At 36.9% G+C, this 16,416-nt stretch overlaps 3 protein-coding genes and 1 long non-coding RNA gene across 4 annotated transcripts; 2 read left to right on the forward strand and 2 right to left on the reverse strand.

Annotated features, from left to right (window-relative positions):
• Positions 1-1,136: 1,136 nt before the first annotated feature.
• Positions 1,137-4,401, reverse strand: LOC103965727 (protein JASON). Its single transcript, XM_009378797.3, has 7 exons — positions 4,094-4,401; positions 3,682-3,730; positions 3,470-3,549; positions 2,802-3,052; positions 1,673-2,444; positions 1,508-1,590; positions 1,137-1,400 (listed from the first exon to the last, which is right to left on the reverse strand). Exons 1-7 carry the CDS (start codon positions 4,271-4,273, stop codon positions 1,292-1,294), a joined length of 1,524 nt encoding a protein of 507 aa, XP_009377072.2. The 5' UTR covers positions 4,274-4,401; the 3' UTR covers positions 1,137-1,291.
• Positions 4,402-6,013: 1,612 nt separating this feature from the next.
• LOC125473693 (disease resistance protein Roq1-like) lies at positions 6,014-6,811 on the forward strand. Its single transcript, XM_048576895.1, has one exon. It carries the CDS (start codon positions 6,014-6,016, stop codon positions 6,773-6,775), a length of 762 nt encoding a protein of 253 aa, XP_048432852.1. The 3' UTR covers positions 6,776-6,811.
• A 3,907-nt stretch (positions 6,812-10,718) lies between these two features.
• On the reverse strand, positions 10,719-11,728 carry LOC125473683. The gene is made up of 2 exons (XR_007255508.1): positions 11,344-11,728; positions 10,719-11,229 (listed from the first exon to the last, which is right to left on the reverse strand). It is a non-coding gene; the product is annotated as an uncharacterized LOC125473683 (long non-coding RNA).
• Positions 11,729-13,318: 1,590 nt separating this feature from the next.
• On the forward strand, positions 13,319-16,342 carry LOC103965679 (phytoene synthase 2, chloroplastic). Its single transcript, XM_009378752.3, has 5 exons — positions 13,319-13,762; positions 14,957-15,007; positions 15,094-15,266; positions 15,375-15,610; positions 15,822-16,342. Exons 1-5 carry the CDS (start codon positions 13,405-13,407, stop codon positions 16,192-16,194), a joined length of 1,191 nt encoding a protein of 396 aa, XP_009377027.2. The 5' UTR covers positions 13,319-13,404; the 3' UTR covers positions 16,195-16,342.
• The last annotated feature ends 74 nt before the right edge of the window (positions 16,343-16,416 follow it).

Raw genomic sequence — 16,416 nt, forward strand, 5'->3', positions numbered from 1 at the left:
TTAAAATAAACAGGTAATATGATCTGATCCGAAATTGACCCATTAATATTATCAAGTAATATGAACCAACCCGTTACCCGTGAAGAAAAATATATTTTAAATCAATAAATAATGAAAATAAAAAACATAATTTGACCCAAAAAATGTAAAACATAATACTAAATTAATATATACATACCACATTGTCGCATAAATATTACATCAAAACATTTGTCTTCCAAGTTTACACACACAAAATAAGAGCCTAATGAGAAAAAATTAGTGCATACTACAAAATACAAATGTTCAAAGATATGCAAAATGAAAAGAGTTGCGTTTCAAGGTTGAGGAACATTGCACGTTTTTAACCATAAAACCCTTGCAACAGAACTCTCTTCATTTTGCATATCTTTGAATATTTGTTTTGAACATTAATGATTATGAATTTTATTTATTTTGAACTCTTCAAAATACTATTAATGAGGGTTTGCATAGTTTTAAAAAATTCAAACAACAATGTACCCATCCCCAAAGCATAAATGATGCGATTATGAGCGTTTGCATATTGTTCACATTTTTCGTACGTGTAAATTAATTACTATAATTTTTTAATATGTTTGGTATTTTTAAATTACTTGATATTTTTAATGTGCTTTCTAATTTTTTTTTTAAATCTCACTCTTTACGTATAATATACTATAAAAATAAATAAATAAATAAAATTTTAAAAATTATATATAATAATAATTAATAAACAATATATATTTATCCACCATATCTAGTGAATTTTTTTTAATTAGTTTAAAAAATTAAAACCATCAATATATCTTTTTTCTTATCATGTCGAAACAGATTACTCGCATGTTATTTTTATGTAAACCTATTAAGAATCCATTATTCTTATCGTATAACCCAATAACAACCCGATAATTATCGTGCTAACTTGAAACCCGTTATTTTTGTATCATTTACGTGTCGTGTTAACAAATCATGTAAGAAATTGCTAGGTCTAAGTATCCGAACAACCAAACTTTGTCAACAAGCAATTAGTTGTGCGTGATGAATTTCCAATAATTCTGTACACATTCTAAGCAGCCCCGAATGCTGACATAAGCATGACTATATTGAGACACTAACAAACTTTTCGCTTTATCCGCTTTAATCGTTCATTGGCTTTTGATGCAAAAGCCAAATTACCAATTTCACCATATACCCCCAACAACAAACTTCAAATTCAGGGTTTCTTTTTTAAGAGCTCGTTTTTTCACCACCAACAAATTCCTTGTAATGCAAGCAACAAAACTCATGTTCATCAGAATGAAACCACGGACTTCGGCTGGGATGAAGTTTGCAACTGAGAAAGGGCTGTGTCACTTTCATCGTTCTCGTCGAAAACAATCGGCTTTCCCTCCATGTTTTTTCTGCATAACCATATAAAGTACGTAGTCACATTTTCTGTCGAGGAAAATCAGTGCTTCTTTAGCACTGAAGAAAATTGTGAAAACAGATTGCAATGCTGTTCTAATACCTCTGCGAGATGAAACTCTCTTCGGACAGTGCCTTTTCCAACCTTTCTTCAAATGGAGTGGCATGCCAACTCACCTTCTGATCCTGCAAATTCAGAAATAACTTCAGACGTCACTTAGAAAAAGAATTGAAGACGCAAGAGGAAGTAGAAGGTAGTCAGACAAACCTCCTTGTATTTGTTTGTTGAATTTGGGATTCCGTTTCCATCCCACCACTTGGGTGAGACACGAGTATGTTCATCTTCATTCCAGTGAGTAGCAACAAGCCCAATGATAGGCCTGTCCACAGGAGTTCTTCCAAAATGACGAGTTTGGCCGGGAACATAACCAAAGTGATTGTTGTTATCTTGAGTTACCGGCTTCAGCCAGGCGGACAAACTTGATTCCACATTGACCTCTTGTCCAGATGACATTTGTTTTGACCCCTCTTCGGATGTAGGGGTTGCATTTCCCCAGTCGTTAAGAGATTCTCTTGGCTCACCAGAATGTCCAAGTGAGTTAGGATCTTCGTCTTTCAGTGCATTCCACTGAGAGATGCCGTCCACAGGGTTTTGCACTGAATACACATACTGGGACCTGATTCTTGCCTTTCCATTTGGAAAGTTTTGGAGGTTTGCAGGGAAAACAGTCCCTGGTGTCTGCATCTCCTCTGAAAGAGTTAGTGGCGTTGGATAAACTGAAGGCTTTGATATGCTCTGTTTTCCTGGAGTTTCACATACTTTTGAACTCCGGTTATAATTTTCGGATGAAGAACCTCTGGAGGAATTTGTATTATTATCGCATTCAAAGCGAACAGCCTTGCTCCTGCACTGGACATCTGGAGTTGTAATATTCTCAGCCCGGTTAGTATGACTCTTCACTGTAGAATCAGTACCTATTGCGCTGCCTCCAGAAGAGCTGATAGCGATCCTACCAGTATTCTGTTGGTTGAATTCACAACTATAGATAGAAAATGAAATTGGGCAAATGTCAGAAACTATGTTGTTTTGTGGAAATAAATATAAAATATAAGAACTCAAGTCTGGAATCAGTTATGTTTAGTTGTACTTAATAGTTCCTCATACAGGCAGCACACAAAAAGAAAAAGAAAAAAAAAAAAAAAAAAAAAACCAATTTTTCCTCTACTACAAAGAAAAATTATGAGATGGCCATCAAATTTCATTGCTAATACGAGGACAGATTGAAATTCTGGTTTTGCAAACCCATCCCATCTAGAAGTAGAAAATATACTAATGTTCAAGCATTCAAGGCATCTGTAAGTAACAATTCAAACTTTAAAACAGTTATAAGTAGAACCTGCTAGTCGTATGCTCAGAAGGACCTGAACCCATTCCCCACTCTTCATTGTACTTCATAGGCATAAGGGGATGATCTGGTTGATCCAACTCTTGCTGAAGATTTCTAATGGATGTGTTTGGGAGCCATGAGTTGAATTTTGGAGGCTGTGAATCTCTATCATGATGGGATGAGCCATTTAACCTTGAAGATACTTTACGAATTTCAGCTGGGGTTTCCGCTATGGTACCACAAGCTTTAAGAAACTTGGCCTGCAGAATAAGGTGCACTGCATAAATAAAACCAATATCTTTAACAGTATGAGAAATTCAAATAGCTCAGACTTAATCTAGAAATGCATCCAAAGTGTAACTAGAAACAATGACATTAAACGTACTGCACAAAACGGGAGTCAAAGCTCCAATGACTCCCACAAGTTCTAACTTATAAAGCAACACTTCGGAAACTAATGCTTGTAGCTCCACTTAAGCAACACTTCGGAACATAAATTGGAGTACATTACAACAATGTAGCCTTATATCACTTCAAAAGATTGAGAAAAAGTTACAACATTTAAAAAAATTGATTGGCATGGCCTCAAAAACAATTTAATCTGAACTGCTGTACTGAACATCTTAACTACATCAAACTTTGAATCCGCTAGCTAATAAAGGGGAAAAAAAACAAACCTCATTCCTGAGCTCCTTGTCAATTTGTGGAGACCCATAACGCGGACTTTCCCTATCTTTGCTTGGAGAACCTTCTTTCTCTTCCAGAGTCACATACAAATCAGACCAGAGACAATAAAAGGATAATCAGACCAAAGAAAATAAAAAGCCACGAGATATGTAGAATCGGCTTCAAGAAATTAGCTTATGTTCTTGGAGAAAAGATAATATACCTTCGGCTGAAAATAGATAAGACAAACGGTTTTGAGATATCACGACTTCCTGATCAAAATAAAAGAAACAGAAAACAAGAAATCAGTCTAAAATTATACATAACTCACTAATCTACTGTTTGGAAGCTGAGAAAATGAAATTGAACATAACGATAATGAATAAAACTACATTGGGTTCCAATTGCAATGATATCGGCAGCACCCAAATCAAAATTGAAAAAACAAGAAATCTAAAATCCCTAATCTTAGGCTAATTCAAGATCAAGATTAGTACTTTAGTACTTAATTGATTCTGTTTCCTCAAATTTTCACACAAAAACTGGCAATTCGCAGCACAGTAAATATAGACACTGAAAGGAAAAACATTTTCCCGGATTTTCTCGGGAACCAAACAACCAAACGGAAACCTTACCGTCTGGGGGTTACGAGAGGACTGAGAGACGAGGTGAGGGCGAGAACGGAGGTGGCAATCGTCCTTGTCCCGAAAGCAACCGAAGAAGCAGCCCATAGCTCTCGAAATCGACCTGTCAAGAAACCTCAACGCCGATCTGCACAGATTCCCCAATCCACGCTTCAACAGCGAGCATAACATCGATTTCAAAACAAACAAACAAAAAGTAAAAACAAAAGGGAAATCCAAAACCCTAGCTTGTTCTTGGTCTTCCTTTCTAGGTGATTTATTGATTCAGTAGAGAGAGAGAGAGAGAGAGAGAGAGAGGAATTGGAGTTGTTGGGTCGTTTTTGAATTTTGAACAAACAAAACGAGGGAAACGGGTACGCCTTGTGCGTTTTGGGAGAAAAAGGTACTCGCTCGATTGCGATGTACAACGTACTCGCTCTGTGGTCGTGAAACGTGGAGCAAGTTGGGATGATTTTGTAATAATGTTAAAGTGTTGGGCGTTAGACGTGGAACCCAACGAACGAAAAGCTAATATCCCATAGGACCATGGTTTTCCAACCTTTTAATTTTATGGAGATAAAAGTTGCCGTGTGGGGTGGCATGTCATGCAAACAAAGGACATGAAAAGCAAAGCTTTACCACAATGTATACTAAACGTTATTTTCATTCAATTCACTGGGAATATGATATAGAAGTTGTTCATTCACTACATAACTTTTTAGCTAAAATGGTTATTGAGATTGACATAAGTCCTTATTTTGGTTATTAAGATTGAAAATAGATTGAAGTAGTCACTGAATTTGCCATCATCAACCATTTTGGTCATTCTCTGAAAAATTCTGTTAAATTGAAGGTGTTTTTGTCCAATCAACCCCTTGACTTGTTTTTTTCATTTAACGGAGATTTTTCACAGAAAAACCAAAATGATTGACAGTGAAGAAATTCAAGGATCACTTCTATCGATTTCAATATTAAAGGTTAAAATGAAGAGTTATGCCAATTTCAAATACTATTTTAGCTGACAAGCCTTCATTGCACCATTAGTTTAGAGGACACTCATGACACTACTCGATCATTGAGTTATTAGGTCCACAGATTACGTGTTTGAGCCCAATCCGAAAGCCCAAACCCATTAAAAGATTGACAGTGTGACCAAATCCTCACACTATGACACGTGGGCCTAATAAAATCTTACTTTTTTTTTGTTCCTTTTAACAAGACGATATTTAGCCCTAGTTTATTACTTAGGTGATTCTGAAAAAAAGTGGCTATCCAAAAAAGTTTGAAGTTTTTTTTATGTTTGGTAAACATTCAGCTTCAGCTTTTTTTCACAGTTTTGGGTAAAAAAAAGTCAAAAACACAAAGCTACAAAACCCAGCTTTGAAAAACCAGCTTTTTTTCACATCTGTTTTACATAAAAGTTTATCAAACACTATAATACTGTTTTTTTTTCAAAAGTACTTTTACAAAAAGGTTTACCAAACACTCTGCTGCTTTATTTCACAGCTGCTTATTCTCACAGCACAGCAGAAACAGTTTTTTTTTTAAAGCACAACAATACCAAACCAGTCCTTAGTGAAAGAACTTGGACCTAATAAAACGCGCACATTTGATCTTAGCCAAAACTCGAAAAAGGTATAATAAAACGGGCACATTTGATCTTAGCCAAAAATCGAAAAATTTATAATAAAATGAGCACACTGCCTTAACCCATCGAGCCTTTTATATCAAATTTTATTGGTTCTTATTGTCAAGCTCTCTAAACTAATGAGCTGGAGTCAGTCTTCTATGCATGCTTTGGATTGGGTGGCGGAGAAATCAAAGCTAAGCACTCATTGAAATTTGCATGAAAATTGAAAACTACATTTTAGAGAACGTGTTGCATGGGTTTGGTTGGATTATTCATGTAATTAAGAATGTTGTACAATACAAATGATGTTAGTCGGAACTGATTCTGCACTTGAGCAACTAAGTTTGCTGTTAGCTCATGACGCAAATGATGTTCGATTTATTGGGATAACTGGGATGGTTGGCGTAGGCAAGACTACTCTTGCTAAGCTAGCTTATGATAAAATCGTCCATCATTTTGAAGTTCACTGCATTCGTGAAAACGTTAGAGAGGTTTCTGTAACAGAGCGTACTCTAGTTCGTCTTCAAAAACAACTTCTTTGCGCAATCTTGAAAGAAAATATTGAAAACGTTAGAGACCAACAATGGGGAATCAATTACACGAAGAAATGCTTATGCAACAAAAAGGTTCTTCTTGTACTTGATGATGTGGATCAAATAAACCAGATACAAGTACTAGCTGGAAAGAAAGATTGGTTTGGCATGGGAAGTAGAATTATTATTATAACTAGAAATGAACGTCTGCTGGTCGAGCATGACATAATATTGTGTCATAATGTCGAGGTGTTGAATGATGCCGAAGCACTTGAGCTGTTTAGCCTGCACGCCCTTAGACAAGACCGACCTGAGGAAGATTTTTTGGAACTGTCTAAGCATTTCCTAGATTATGCTAGAGGCCTTCCATTAGTTCTTAAAACCTTGGGGTCTTCTTTGTATGCGAGAGGTCAAGATGCATGGAATAGAGTACGAGATAATCTAAGGAAAATTCCTAAAAATAAGACATGTATTGGGATATTTCTCTTCAACTCTACAAAAATGTATTATTTTTTTGACACTCATAGTTGAAGTGAATTTTCCGAAGATAAAATGGATTATGGGAGTGTGTGACTTGAACTATTGATCGGGCCTTGCAGATATATGTCCTTATCTATCTGCCACATTTGAATTCACAACAAAAAAATGTGTCTTTGTTCCAACCACCGCGTAAGCCCCATACAGAAGATAGGCCGGTTCGTTTGAAGAGAATCTTTTCTATGATCAGACCCGATCATGTCGTGTATGATATGAACAGGCTCCGTAAGATCCAGTAGAATAAATAGTTTTTGATTCACTCAAAGTTAGTTATGATGGACTAGAAAAGATGGAGAAGAGAATTTTTCTCGATGTTGCGTGTCTCCACAAAGGGAAACCCGTGACGCAAGTATTGCGGATGCTAGATACTAAACAATTCATTTGGAATTTCTAGTAGTAGTATGATAGATGTACTAATTGAGAGATTTCTCGTATACAATTATGAAAACATGATAGGGATGGATGATTTGATGCAAGAAATGGCGTGGACAATTGTTCGTGAAGAGTCTGAAGACCCTGGTCTACGCAATAGGTTGTGGCTTTTCGATAACATTTTTCATATACTCACAACCAATTCGGTAAGAAGTTAAATTCCAAGTTTGAAAGAAGATATGATTTCTTTTGACACTATGCTAGACTTGATTGTCAAATTAATTTGTCCTTTTTTCTAAATTGTTAGGGGTCGAGAGCAATTGAAGCTATATCCTTACGCCTACCCAAAGTAGAAGAGGTGCCCCAATGGAATTGCGAAGCCTTCTTTAAGATGCATCGATTGAGGTTTTTGGAATTCAATAATTTGATCTTTTCTTCAGGTCCCAAATTTCTTCCATGTTCCTTGAGAATTATAAATTGGAGTTCCTATCCTTCCAAGTTTCTTCCAACCAGCTTTCGCCCGTACCTGTTTACTGAACTTAACATGCCTATAGCAATCTTGTTCGGCTTTGGGAGGGAAAAATGGTAAGAGTGGTATTAAATAAATCCCTAGTCAGTACTCATTTTCTAATTTTGTCCAATGATATTTTAACACATACTTAATTATTTAAAAATAATAATGGACATGTTAAAAACAAGAACACGTGACATTTTCTTATTGGACCAAATTATTATTCTTCCTTGAATAAGTGCTATTTAATTTACAAAATAATCATTTATTTTTATTTATTTATTATTTTGAATAAATTTTAAGGTTGTAGAAGCCAAATATATGATCTGAACCTTACGGTGTTGAACAGGACTTGCCCAAGTTGAAATATCTCAATCTTGCCATCTCCACGAAATTGATTAATACCTCAAATTTCAGTGGTGTTCCAAATCTTGAGAGGTTGGATCTTGCCTGTAAACATGAAAACTCTATTTTTAAGTCGGAGTATATGGGAAAGATCACTGGAGAACCCTATGACCATCTGCTATAGGGCCTGAAAATGTTCACAAAGTGTTCGATGGCATGCCTCTGCGACAGAATTTGGCAAGCCTTGGTAGGCGATGCTTGACAGGCCTCAACATCAGGCCTTGGAAGTTGTCGAATAATCTACGCAATGCGACGTGGCCATCAAATGCTCGGCTAAACGCTTCAATGAAAAAACTGATATTATGACCAAAAATTAACATGAAAACTCGAGAATATATATGGAATAACCAGAATAATATACTAGAAAGTCCCCGACTGCATAAGATAACATCCTACTGAAACGCAAAATTACGAGTGACCGGGGAGTGTACATGACAGAACATCCACAGGAAAAACGACGTTTTGGCTCCAAGTAATCACTTGGTAATCTCAGCCTCCAATCGATCTGAGACACACCAAGTCCCTTCCAAGTCCCACCACCCAAACATGTATTGGCTTCTTTTAGTAGAATTAAAGTTCCCAAGCCAATTGGGTCGTTGTCTTTTACCAAAAAACACAAATGATGGGGTCCCCTCTCACATATATAATATATATGGCTGTGCAGTGAAGTTGCGGTGGTCCATGCACATAGCAGTCCCCACGGCAGCAAAAAGAACACCAAAAGGCAAAAAGTGTGAGAAGATTGGCATTTCGGAGACTATTCATGTCCACCATTACTCCACATTCGACAATGTATATGATCTGAATGCCCCACTCAATTTTCTGTGATCCTAAAACTTCTTCCTACTTGTTAATTGTATACTATATTAGTTGCATGTGTAACATCCCACATCGTCCAGGGGAGTGATCTTTAAATGTATATTTCCATCTCTACCTAGCACGAGGCCTTTTGGGAGCTCACTGACTTCGGGTTCAGTAGGAACTTCGAAATTAAGCGAGAAGGGGGCTAGAGCAATCCCATGATGGGTGACCCACTGGGAAGTTGCTCGTGAGTTCCCAAAAACAAAACCGTGAGGGAATGGTAAGCCCAAAGCGGACAATATCGTGCTACGGTGGTAGAGCGGGCCCGGGAAGTGATTCGCCCCGGGCCGGATGTAACAATTTGGTATCAGAGCCAATCCTTGGTCGGAAGTGTGCCGACGAGGACGTCGGGCCCCTAAGGAGGGTGGATTGTAACATCTCACATCGCCCAGGGGAGTGATCCTTAAATGTATATTCCCATCCCTACCTAGCACGAGGCTTTTTGGGAGCTCACTGGCTTTGGGTTCTGTAGGAACTCCGAAGTTAAGCGAGAAGGGGGCTAGAGCAATCCCATGAGTGGTGACCCACTAGGAAGTTACTCATGAGTTCCCAAAAACAAAACCGTAAGGGAATGGTAAGCCCAAAGCGGACAATATCGTGCTACGGTGGTAGAGCAGGCCCGGGAAGTGATTCGCCCCGGACCGGGATGTGACAGCATGTGTTATGCGTGTTGACAAACTATATTAATTAGGAAATAATTATGAAACGTTGACGTTTACATTGGGAAATATAAAATTTGCGAATGCAAAGTTAACATTGTGTTACGAGTTTTTCTCATTCTAAACTCATAAACATATGAACGGACTTGTAAAATCATGTTAATTAGTATTAAATGTAGGAATTATGGTTATGGTTTTGATTGTTTTTGGATTGTATGAACTCAAGGCCAACTGATCTCTGAGATTCAGTGACTCGAAACGAAGCCATTGGAGGGGGCGAGAATTGCAAAGAAAGGCTTAAAGGTTGGGACCTAGAGTTCATATGTGCTTTATTAGGTGCGTTGAAGAGACTCTAACCACATTACCACTGCACAAGAAAACAATGTTCTATCAACACAATACATATTATTTAGTAGCATATAACTTTTCTTTTGTGCGTACTTATACATGTTCAATTATATAAAATAATTTTTTGTTCACCTAAACTCGAGGCATATTTATTTAGATAGTACACATGAACCTCAATTATAATTTGTACATATTTCAACCCCTGATATTGTGATTTTGATTGAACTGTTGATGAATCCTCGCATGAGGCTTTCGGCACGAAGCCCTCTTATGTTATCGTGATTTCTTGATTTTGATAGGAAGCCCTACTTTTTGGCAATTTTCATGCACGAAGCCCTAAAACGTACTTTTGTTGAAATTTTCTACCAAAAACCATGCATTTGTGACCTTCTCTGAGCTTTTAATTTGAGCACTTGTAATCCTTGACTTTCTTCGTTGTTATAAACTATACACGAAGGTACACCTTTTAGGGAGTATTTTGCTCACCACTATAAACTATGGTGAATGCTCACCATACACCTAATCATTTATCACGTATTCTTTCACTTATTTTTGGTTGATTTTTTTTTTTTCAAAATTGAAGAAGTAACATTTTATGAAAATTAAATAGAGTTAGGTGAAATGACACGTGATAGATAATTAGATAGATAATGAGCATACACCATAGTTATGGTCGTGAGCAAAAGTAAAATACTCCCTTTTAGGATAAGTACTAGAAATTTGTACCCGCGTGATGCTGTGGGATTGAAAATCATATGAAATATTTTGCTAAACCTTATCATGAACGGAACAAATTTAGATACTAAAAGAAAAAGTACAAATCTATTTTTTCAAAGTCCGAAGAAGAGGTAATTGTTTATTCAAAAGGTTGGACCAATGAAAAAATTACAAATGCAATATTGAGAGTATATCAGTCAAACAAAGCTTGCTACATGCTAAACAATGTTTTCAAGAGGATACCCGACTTGTTCCTAGCTTGAGGTGTTTCCAAGAGAAAATTGACCCCTTTGTTGTACTCTTTTGGACAGTAGTAAATACAACTGCAAAAGTATGCACAACCCAAATATGCAACCCAAAGAGATCATACCAAATATGCACAACCCAAATTAGTTCAAATGAAATCTGCACAAACCAAATATGCCCCTGAAAAAAAAGGTGGAAACTTTACCTGAGGAACTGAAGGCCAAGCTCTGATGAGAGCAAGGCAGATGGTGCTGCAAATGCTATGGAGGGACAAAATCAGGACCGATAGGATTGAATATATCAGTCGGAAAACTCAGGATGTGATCAACCTGTTCGTTGCCGAGTTGCATCCACACAAAAACCAAACAAATTAATCCCAAAACCCCAACATCCCAATTACAAAAATCATACAAAAAAATTGCCAATTAGATTCAATAGCTTACCACAATGTCATGTGACGAACTCCGATCACTGTCATCGATCTTCATACGCTACCAAAGCCCTTACGGGACCAGAGAACCAAAACCCACCAAAGAAATCTCAGGAATGGGTGAGAACTCCTGAGAAAATTCAAAATTTTGGGCAAATATGGTGTTTTTTCCGATTTTGTTGGAGGGCTTGAGGGTTTTTGGGATTTGTTGGTTTCAGGTTGAGATTAATAGGAAGCAAATGGAAAAGTTATTGGAACATTTAAGAGAGCTCGAGAGATCTCAAAGAGAACATATGCTTGCACCATTACCAACACTTCATTCCCCTCCCAGATGGCTAACATGCGTACATCCAGCCGTCCTTCCCACGATAACCAACACGCGCAGAATGGGGGCAAATACGTGATTTCACTGTATAACAAAGGAAAAAGCCCGAGAATTAGGCAGCAAATGAGAGGTTTCGTCAAATCACTGTTAATAAACAGTAATTTCGAACTGAGTTTTAGTATATATAAATATAATTAGCAGAAAATAAAAGTCTCCCCACCAGAATGTCAACAACTGAAAGTAAAAGCCCTCGACAACGCACACGTGTCTTTCCCCACTGGGTAGACACGATTGTAGCAAAGTGGGCAATATTTGAAAGATTAAGGACTGGTTTGGTATTGCTGTGTTTTGAAAAAAAATTGCTTCTGTTATGCTGTGAGAATAAGCAGCTGTGAAATAAAGCAGCAGAGTGTTTGGTAAACTTTTTTGTAAAAGTGCTTTTGAAAAAAAAAAAAGCAATATTAGAGTGTTTGGTAAACTTTTATATAAAACAGATGTAAAAAAAAGCCGATTTTTTAAAGCTGGGTTTTGCAGCTTCTTGTTTTTAGCTTTTTTTCATCCAAAACTGTGAAAAAAAGCTGAAGCTGAGTGTTTACCAAACACAAAAACAGCTCCCAGCTTTTTTTTATAGCAGTTTTTTTCAGAATCACCTCAATACCAAACCAGATCTAAATGTTAATGCAAAATAACAACAATAAAAAATAAAAATAAACACACAAGTCTATGCAAACGCTGTCCACATATTTCCATGTACTGGCAAAAGCACATACCTTGAATTTCGCTTGTTTGACAAAGGCCATAACTTTTCTTCTCTCAGTACATGGACATCGTTATTAACCCTTGGAATAATTTTCACTACTTTATAATTTGTAAAAACAAATATTCTGTCAGTGATATACAAAAAATAACATAATTCGCTACGTTCATGCTCAAATAAAGTTATTTTGAACCGTCGTTTGGTATGTCCCGTACCAATCAAGGGACTCTTCTCCATCCACGCCCGCTGACGATGCTAACCTATTCTCAACAAAAGAACAACAATGAAAAATAAAAATAAACACACACAAGTCATACAAACGCTGTCCACATATTTCCATCTATCCAAAACGGCAAAAGCATATACCTTGAATTTCACTTGTATGACAAAGGCCATTTCGTCTCTCAGTACATGGACATCGGTATTAACCCTTGGAACCAAAGAGAAACGTTTCTTATATATATAGACAAAGCGTACAAGGGAAAGGATCTTTATTCTTTTATAAAAATGAGGATTAGTTGTGAGGTTCATACTACATAGAATTTTAACGATTAGAATCGTCTATTTCCTAAGTTGCACCTTATAGTGCAGCCTTGCAAAATATTAGCCAAATCAGAAATATTTAAGATATCTCATTGAGTTTAAAAAAATTAACAAATACTTTGTTATATAATAAATAATAAAATTTTATCTTGATAATTAAATTGATAAATGATTTTAGATTGAATTAAATTTTTGTAAAGATGATATATGAACTGAAATTTACAAATTCCTTTGGATAAAAGGCATATATATATATATTTACAATAGTCTCACAAAAACTACTGGACACCCATTTGCCAACCACCCCTGCCTTCAAAACTTTTGCCTAACCCTCCAATCTCTATAAGAGAAGCCACAACCTCACAGCTGGCGCCCTCACTCCCTCTCCCTCCCTCCCACCCTCACACTCAAGACCCAAAAACCCAGCAGATTAATTATTATTTTTTGATATGTCATGTGTTCTTCTCTGGGTGGTGAGTCCCAAAGAGAATGCCAGCTCTCTGCTGGGTCTGTTGCCGAGAATTTGCACCCCAAGGAGGTCTAAATTGTGCTCAAAGCTGGGTTTTTCAAGTGGGGTTTTGGCCTATTCGGGTGCGGTTGCAAACCCAGCCAGATCTTCAGAGGAGAAGGTTTATGAAGTGGTGCTGAAGCAGGCTGCTCTAGTGAGAGAACCGAACACGGTAAAAAAGAAATCTTTGGATTTGGATGAACGGAATACTGAAGGTTTGAACAACTGGGATTTACTGAATAAGGCGTATGACCGGTGTGGTGAGGTCTGTGCAGAGTATGCCAAGACTTTTTACCTAGGTAAGTAACTTTTCTGGATTTCTGCTGCTCTCTTCGTCTGTTTCTGTGGTTCTGCTTTTACTGTCTGTTTATCTGTTTAGTTTTGAGAAACATTAACGAGACTTTCTCATAGCGTAACTCTCAATAAACTCTCCGATACCTTACAGTTTAACGTCAATTTTTATACCAATATTATAAAATTTTGTGTAAAAGAGTCAGTCTCAGCATTTCTCTTTGGTTTTTCTGGTGTTTTGTTTAATGGGATCCGGTCATTTTCGTGGATATACTAATTACACTGTTTTAATAAAGTGGACTGACCACTTGATTTTGTATTCTTTTTTTTTTATTTCCCAAGCAGTTGAGTGCACATCTTGAATCGCTTTTTTATTCGAAACGTTCACACGTGAGTCTTGGGAAGTAGTTTATATTATCATTCACTACACTTACATGGAAAGTCATGAACTGGGGAAGAGAAAGAAGGAAATATAGTTAATCTAGTTGACCGCTTTTTTAAATTTTTTTGGGTATTTGATTGCGGATGGTAATGTGAAATTCCGACTATTTTCTGATTCTATGTATGCGAGTAACGCAAGAGAAGTTGGCAATTGGAATCATTTCAATAATCATGTTTTTGTAAACGCACGGAAGTTAAGAATCTGATTAATTCAAATTTGCATTCTAAGTAATGGAAAATGGAGAAATTGAAAAGGAAATTTGAGGGCAATTAGATGCTCAAATGTAACTAAATAAAACGGTTCTTTGTATTCTTTTGGATAGGATTGCAGTGGTTGCTAGTCTGTCTCACTTTGGAAAAAAAAATTTAGTGTGTCGGGAACACGGTCTGGTACACAAGTGTCATAATACAATTGGTTGAATTTTTAATTCTTTTTTTTTCATGTTTCCAACTAATTGTATTATTACACTTAATGTATCCGGCCATTTTTCCGGCACACTGAAAAATCTCTCCTCGCCTTGTAGTTGAGATAGCTGTTTAAGGTAATGTAATGAAAGTAATGAAGATTCAGATTCTAAGTTATCAAATCTTTAAGGATAGGCAGTGCTTCTTCACATTCCATGTTGTTTAACTTTAGGTTTTCTAACAATTGTTGTAGGCAGCACAATTTGGAATTATTTTTGCTTCCATTTTTCACTTGAAATGGATATTTATGAATGGGAAGGAAACTGTATTTAGCAACTTCTTTCTGCGTTCTTCAGGGACATTGCTCATGACACCGGAGCGGCGACGAGCTGTTTGGGCAATCTATGGTTAGTACAGTCACAGAATTTGTGCCAGAATTAGTACCATCCCTTTTGGTAAATTCTAAATGAAGAGTTCTGCTTTTTTTCTGCAGTGTGGTGCAGAAGGACGGATGAGCTAGTGGATGGACCTAATGCTTCATACATTACACCCAAAGCTCTTGACAGATGGGAGAAAAGACTGACAGATCTCTTCGAAGGCCGGCCTTACGATATGTATGATGCTGCTCTATCTGATACAGTCACCAAGTACCCTGTTGACATTCAGGTATAGATACCACATGCTCAAGATCAGAGATTAATTAGAACTCTCTTTAATCTATCGAAATTTGGACGTACTGAATGATTCACCATACAAATTTTGATATTTTGACAGCCCTTCAAAGACATGGTAGAAGGAATGAGATTAGACTTGAGAAAATCAAGATACCAGAACTTTGATGAACTTTACCTTTACTGCTACTATGTTGCTGGAACTGTTGGATTGATGAGTGTTCCGGTAATGGGGATATCCCCGGAATCAAAGGCCTCAACAGAGTGTGTTTACAATGCTGCATTGGCCCTTGGAATTGCTAATCAGCTCACTAACATTCTCAGAGATGTTGGAGAAGAGTAAGTTTCGTCTCATAATACATGAGTCCCTTTAAACATTACATGTTTAGAAACTCGTGTTGCCAGACTGTGAGTATGAACCATTGATTAGTCTGATCTTTTCTTGATTGTTGTCGAGATTCACAGTCTGACAATATAAACATTTATTTGGCAAGAGAACATTGCACATCATACCTAACTAAAATCTTGCTCTTTGAATTGATCATTTTAGTGCTAGGAGAGGAAGAGTATATCTCCCACAAGATGAGCTTGCCCAAGCCGGCCTATCAGACGATGACATCTTTCGTGGGAAGGTGACTGACAAGTGGCAAAGTTTTATGAAGGGACAAATAAAGAGAGCTAGGATGTTCTTTGATGAGGCTGAGAAGGGTGTCTCAGAGCTCAACTCAGCTAGTAGATGGCCAGTATGGGCATCTTTGTTGCTGTACAGGCAGATTCTAGATGCAATTGAAGCAAATGGTTATGACAATTTCACAAAAAGGGCATATGTGGGAAAAGCAAAGAAGTTAGCATCATTGCCTGTGGCCTATGGAAGGGCCATTTTAGGACCCTCCAAATTAACTAAGCAGTTGGTGCCTAGATGAATTAGATGTTTAATTAGATATTTAATTAGATGGTATTTTGAGGTCTCAATCTCTAAATTTTTAGCTTACCCTATTAAACAAAGTCCAACTTAAAGTTGGGTCTCAAGTTGAAATAAGTAAATTTTTTATACTAATTTTTCTTTACTAATATCTTTGTGTAGATAAATATCGTTTGTTCCAAAAGAAAACGATTTGTCAAGTTTATTTTTTTGCTGATCTAAA

Source organism: the organism of the source record quoted next, unplaced genomic scaffold (assembly GCF_019419815.1).
Source record: "Pyrus x bretschneideri cultivar Hongxiangsu unplaced genomic scaffold, Pyrus_bretschneideri_v1 Contig93, whole genome shotgun sequence".
NCBI lineage: Eukaryota > Viridiplantae > Streptophyta > Magnoliopsida > Rosales > Rosaceae > Pyrus > Pyrus x bretschneideri.

Coding starts and splice junctions, on each gene's coding strand:
- LOC103965727 (XM_009378797.3), bottom strand. CDS start 4,273: ATGTTATGCTCGCTGTTGAAGCGTGGATTGGGGAATCTGTGCAGATCG. Junction 3,053..3,469: donor ACAAGGAGCTCAGGAATGAG/GTTTGTTTTTTT, acceptor CTTATTCTGCAG/GCCAAGTTTCTTAAAGCTTG. Junction 1,591..1,672: donor CAACAAACAAATACAAGGAG/GTTTGTCTGACT, acceptor CTGAATTTGCAG/GATCAGAAGGTGAGTTGGCA.
- LOC125473693 (XM_048576895.1), top strand. CDS start 6,014: ATGATGTTAGTCGGAACTGATTCTGCACTTGAGCAACTAAGTTTGCTG.
- LOC103965679 (XM_009378752.3), top strand. CDS start 13,405: ATGTCATGTGTTCTTCTCTGGGTGGTGAGTCCCAAAGAGAATGCCAGC. Junction 15,008..15,093: donor AGCTGTTTGGGCAATCTATG/GTTAGTACAGTC, acceptor TTTTTTCTGCAG/TGTGGTGCAGAAGGACGGAT. Junction 15,267..15,374: donor AGTACCCTGTTGACATTCAG/GTATAGATACCA, acceptor ATATTTTGACAG/CCCTTCAAAGACATGGTAGA.